Below are 6000 nucleotides of genomic sequence, written 5' to 3'. Positions count from 1 at the left end.
TGTGAGTTGAGTTTGCAGGGTCTCTGGGAGTAGGCATAAAGGTCCTGATTGAGAAAAGAGCATGCATCTGCTTTGCTCCCTCTCTCTGAAGGAAGCCTTAATGCTCCGAGTATGTCATTGAACAGGAAAACCCCTGCGTAGGAGAGCACACAGAGCAAGTTCTGCCTTCCCATGGTTCACAGGTGAGGCATAAAGTTTCAGGCAGTACCACTGAGAATGTCCCTGCCTTTTCTCGTGCTGAAGACTCATTGCATCCCACGAAGTAGCCTCAGACCCAAGGCAGAACGTGATTTACCAAGGCTGGGGACAAAGTACGTGTAAAATAAAAACGATGGGGGTGGACTGCCACCCACACCTGGAGACTTGATTTGCTTGTCACTGAGTGTTGGCAGAGCCACTCCTGGACTGTACTCTTTGTTGTTTACAGGACAGAAGTCATTCTTTATTGGTACGCAAAGAGGTTGCAAAGCAACAACTAGTAGTGTGTTTGGCTGCACTCTTCCTAAAAGTCACATTTTAGTTTGAAGGAGGGAGTTACACAATACTTTTGAAAGATGTTCATAGTGAAGTTTAATCATGAAGGGAAAGGAAGGAGAGAATATGTGACGTTTATTGGAATAAATCTGGAGGGCTCAAACAGTGGGAGCTGAGAACAGGTGGAGGCAGAAGGGAAAATGGGACTGTAAGGAAAGGAGGGTCTGGAAATGCAGACAAGCAAGAAAAGTACAGGCTGGAAGTGGGCAGAGAAGTTAGCAGCATGTTGAAATTAGATGTTGGAAATCCTATCCCTTTCTTTGGCAGTAAGGGAGTGGCTTAACTCATGCAGGTGAAATCCTGCTGTCTGGCTGTGGCTAGAGGTAAAAAAGGTCTGTGTCACAGGAAAATCTGGATGAAAATTTTGAGGTTGGTTTGGTATTAGAGAAGTGATCCGTCATAAATGGTTTCCAAATAACTTTAAGCTGTGTTTGGGAAAAACCTCTTCTAAGTACAACCTACCCTAAAAAAAACCCCAAAAAACCAGTAAACATTTAGAGTCCAGAGCTGGGAATTTTGTGGGGAATCTGACAACTCCTTATTTCTGCCTCAGATAATACAGCTTGTATGCCTGCTGTTGGGTGATGTTATCCAGGTTGGTGTCCTTTCCCTAGCATCCTTGGGAAACTGAGGAGCTCAGAGGAGCGGAGAAAGGAGGAGGCAGGGCTGAGGAGGAGGAGAAGCAGTTGAGTCCCAGTGTCCTTGAATGGCTCCCATTGGATCTGGAGGGAGAAGCTGACCCCCTGGCTCTTAATCTTGCTCCTGCGGCAGCAGTTGGCTGTTGGCCAGTTGGAGAGTGAATCACTGAGGTTGATACAGACTTTCAGCCTTCTTGCAAAAGCTTTTAAACAGTTTTCTGTTCGATAAGCACCAGATAAGGCCAGGGCTCCTGCTTGCCTGCATGCTCTTGGGTTTCTAACTCAGAAAAGCTGAGATCATGTTAGAAAAAAATGACTTGTAAAATGACATCCAAACTTGGTTTCTTTGTTACTCTTGTGCTAAATTTGTTATATTACTGTATTTTTCTCACTGCCAGTATGGGAAATTCACTCTGTAATGTGATATCCAGCTGTGGTGTTTTTGTTTCCTACATCACCGTGAGTTTTAAGGTTCCTTCCTTCCACACTTGGCCTGACGGGGAACCATGAGAGCAAATGCTTCATGTCTGGTCGGGTTTCACAGTACCCACAAGAGTAAAGCTGATTTTCCACCATAAAACAAAGGTGCTTCAAAACCATGCAGAGAAAAAGTGCTCTGAGGAAAGGAGATGCCTGTTTTGCACAGTGGTGGAAAACAGCTTCTGATTTCATGTTCTCGGTGCATTTTTAATATGGTGAAGGCGTACTGCTGAGCAGCTGGACGTCGTGTGGGTCACTTGCTCGTGTCCCAGAGGAGTGATTGCACTGCCAGTACTTGCTGCTAGCACACAACGAATGCAGATCTCTGACAAACTTTGGAGCTAGGAAGTAATTTCATATGGGAAGGCTAAACAGGCTTACCTTTCAGAAAGCCGTAGGAGGGCAAGAAACACACAAAAGCCAAATAGGGAAGGGAAAGGGAAAAAAAGGGGACAAAAGCACACCAGGAAAAATCATTATTCCCTGGATTTTATGAGCCCTCATGGATTTTGTGGCAGGGAAGCTGGCCGTGTGTTAAGAATGCATACCTTTGATCTTTGTTCCGCTCATACGCTAGCGTTTCCGAGGTGATGACGGGCCAGAATTGGCTCCTATGTAAGAGTATGTTCTGTTGGCCTTTTAGGTGATGACAACGAACTCTATTGATCACAATATATGTAAGTTAAAGGAAAAAAAAATACATTTCTTGTTTTATTCATCTTTGTAAGCCAGCGGCATCAAAGGAACAGACTGCTCTCACAGCTGCTGTCTGTGTCTGTGCTGTATATATGCTAAATTAATTGGAAAAACAGGGACAAAAAGGCATTTAGTTCGGGTCAGCCAGTTGGGCTACAGCAAATGCACAACAGGCTTAGTCATTGTCTTTTGCCAAAGAGCAGGTTGGCAAGGGCAGGCACTCCTACCCCTTCTGATGAAATTTGGTCTTTTTCCAGTCCCTTTGGTGGCAGGATGCTGTGAGAGGAGGATCTCTACGCAGAGCCCGGACGCTGTCATATTGACAGGGTGGGATGATGAGGGTTATGGCAGGTTATTTATCTTCTGTCAGGTGTGAGCTCAGCTTTTGGCCTTGGTTCATCACAGCTTCATACACATAGCCTGAGAAGGCACCACAGCTCTCCCTTCGCAAGAACGACGTAGTAAATTAATGTGGGCTTGTTAAGGGCATCGATCTCTGGTGCCATGCTAAAACATATGCAGCAGTCTGTCTTTGTTTGCCACGAAGTTTTCTGCATTTTAAATGGGAAGGGACATCAACAAAAAACTGCTCCAAAGGACACAGCTGTCTTAATGGGTTACAAAGTTTGGGTCTTCTGAAATGACTTGTGTATAGATGTGCAGTCTTGCGCTTTCAGGAAGAATAAGCTGGCAAATGAAGGAGTGGGCACACTGTAGCTCTCGAAACTCATTTTACAATAGCCACGTGATTTTGAAGATGTGATTCAGCATCTCAGTATGTCTTCCATATTGCAGCAAGAATTAACGTGGTATACAGAGTGCATATTTCACACTAATTAAAGTGATTTTCTGATGAACTCCAAGGGGAAAGGGTATTGAGGAATGTAAAGACTAAATCAAATATAAACTAATTTTAAAATTGGTTAAAGAAATGTTGCTAATAATGAGTACAGAGAATAATTAATTTCCTATCTTTTTTCTTTCCATGCAGTTGACTTTAGTGGAAGTTATTACGTGTGCAGAGCAGTTGTTATTCTTCAAGAAATTAATGTGTTACCTTTACAGTATTTTTTCTTTATTGGATAAATAACCTGGCTGGTTTTTGTTTATTTTTCTTTCTTTTTTCTTCCAGGCCTTCTGCCTTGTCTAGTAGCCCGACATACTCAGAGCTTCCGTTCCTTAGAATTTCCCCACACCGAAATCCTGCTGCAGCATCGGAGTCTCCCTTCAGCACCCCTCACCCGTACATTAACCCCTACATGGACTACATCAGGTCCCTGCACAGCAGCCCATCCCTCTCCATGATCTCGGCAGCCCGCGGACTCAGCCCAACAGATGGTGGGTTCAGACAGGCTTCCTGTTTTCTGTCATTGTAGCAACTGAAGTTATATTAATCTTGTCAACATTTTTTCCCCCTTTTTCAAAGCAGCTTCATCAGGTTTGTCAGACATATTTATTATGTCATAAATGTTTCAATACTTCATCAGCCGATCACGGCTCATTTGTACATCTCACAAATGTTGAAACTTCAGGGAGAATAAAAAAAAAAAAAAAAGCCCTGCCTCATTCAAAATTTAAACTGGAAGGGTGGTGTATGTCTTTTGTTTGTCAAGCTGACCCAGGGTGTGATTCTGGTCCCCCAAGAAATCCGCTGTATCTGGACGGATTTGAGACAGATTCTTTGTGAGTATATATCAGTATATAACCATGGAGTTCTTCAGGTACAAAAGGCTTGGTAATTAATATAGTATTTTTTAATCACAAAAAAACATGCACTGACTTGTCATATTTAGTCAATAGTTCTGTTAAAATTATGTAGCGTTATTTCGGTTTGCCCTAGCCAATGAAATGGTGAAATGAAAAGATGCCAATGCAGAAGAAGTGTCTGGAAGGACTGGCCCCTTTTGTTTAAATGGTGGGCGGTGTAATTGAAATATTGATGCTTTAGGCCTTGGTGTGACCATGGCTATTACTTTCCAGGCTGTTTGGGTTGAAGTGAACTCCTGCGATCACTCTGGTCACTGCTCTGGCACGTTTCCTGTTCATTTCAATGGGAATGTTGCTGAAGTGAGCAATGAATAGAGTTGCAAAAAGGCTGTCTTGTTAGCAATAGATTTTTCAATAATAGAGTAAGCAGTTTGACATTTCACGATTGTAGCATTTGCTGAAAAGAGCTAAAATGAATATACTTATGAAATACTTAGAAACAAATATGTAGTGGAGATTATTAAACTATTACTTTAACTATGGGAAAGATCTTCCCATTGTATGCAGAAACTTACCAGAGTTAAACTGCCTTTAGCTGAATTTGAAAAATGAGCCGTGCACCCTATTCAAATGGATAACTAATTAATCCTCGCTTATAAGAACATATACCTTTACAGTTAATCCATTAGTTATGGGCACATGTTCTTATGAGAATAAATTTTAATGGCCTATTGTCAGTCAAGGTATATGGCATGCACATAGGGCTTTCCTAGCAGCACTTTGGATGTTGTGTGAATCCTTGCTAATTCTACCCTTTCTATTTTCACCAAAGTATTAAAAAAATGAAGGAGCAATCTGAATTCTCATATCTATGTTTTGACTCAGGGAGCTTTGTAGCCTTTGATATAGGATAAACATGATGGAGCTATAATGTAATGGCATAAATTGGAAACACAAAATTACAAAAGCTAATAGGCAGCAGAACACTTTACTATTTTTCCTTCAGTAATCTTCAATCCCATTCCTGCAGAATTTCGTTTATGCTTAAGGTATGTTCCAGTTGCACATACAAAGGAAGGAGGGAAGGAACAACCATATGAGATTAACCTGTGTGTATGTTCTTGGTCTCAGGCGCACAACACTGAATTCACTTGCACAGGTGTAGGCACATAGTGCTATCTGAAATACACTGGGGTGTCTGACCTGGCACCCAACTGACACTCCAGCAGGGCAGAGATCTAGAGGTGCTTTGCCATATTAACCAGGCCAGTGGTAATCTTTCTCAAACTCTAGGATGTCTCAGGGTAGAATTTGGTTCCAGATTCTGGCACATAAATTTAGGTCTCCACAGTGTCTGTGATCCCGGTGTGCTGTTTTGCCATTATAGGCCAGTGAGTTTTAGGTAGTGCAGGCAGCGGAGCAGCCTTGGAGAGATATTCAGTTCACCCAAACACAGATGCTTGCATTTTACCAGCTGAGTCTAGAGCTCCATAACTATGATGGTGCTAAAATTCATCTGTCTACAACATAGGTGTTTGGTGGCAGTTCAGGTCTGTGAAATACCTTGCCTCAATTCCAGCTGCCACCTAAAAAGAGGTAGTTTTCTCCTCCAAGGCCTTTCTCAGGTTTGGCAGCCTCATGTAGGTGCCTTGGATACCCATGGGCTTTCAGGTGGTAGGAGACACTCAGGTGTGGACAACGCAGTTGAGTACGCTCTGTCTTAACACTCATCCCCTGAGATTTGATCGCTGGCTGTATACACAACCTTAGCCTTTCGTAAGGACAAGCTAAACTTACTAGCTTAAGCTTCTTTCTTTGGGTTTCAAAGAACTACATGTTACTTCACATTTCGTCTAGGCTCATAGCTCATCTTTGATCAGTTGCCACAGCGCAGGTGTTGTGCAGCACCTCGTGAAAATACAGGAACTTGATTGAGGCATTGGTG

The 6000-nt window shown here is 42.6% G+C and overlaps 1 protein-coding gene across 1 annotated transcript in view; it reads left to right on the top strand.

Moving 5' to 3' along the window:
- Positions 1-3486: 3486 nt before the first annotated feature.
- The window catches only part of GLI3 (GLI family zinc finger 3), a 67431-nt gene continuing 64917 nt past the window's right edge, over positions 3487-6000 (top strand). Inside the window, exon 1 of the mRNA XM_010072596.1 lies at positions 3487-3686. Coding sequence (XP_010070898.1) covers positions 3608-3686 — 79 coding nt within the window. The 5' untranslated portion in view covers positions 3487-3607. The remainder of the gene's footprint in view (positions 3687-6000) is intronic.

The sequence above is a fragment of the Pterocles gutturalis genome, unplaced genomic scaffold (assembly GCF_000699245.1).
Source record: "Pterocles gutturalis isolate BGI_N339 unplaced genomic scaffold, ASM69924v1 scaffold18002, whole genome shotgun sequence".
In the NCBI taxonomy this organism is placed as follows: Eukaryota; Metazoa; Chordata; class Aves; order Pterocliformes; family Pteroclidae; genus Pterocles; species Pterocles gutturalis.
The sequence above is the reverse complement of the archived record's forward strand: the minus strand, read 5'-3'. Positions and strand labels throughout refer to the sequence as shown.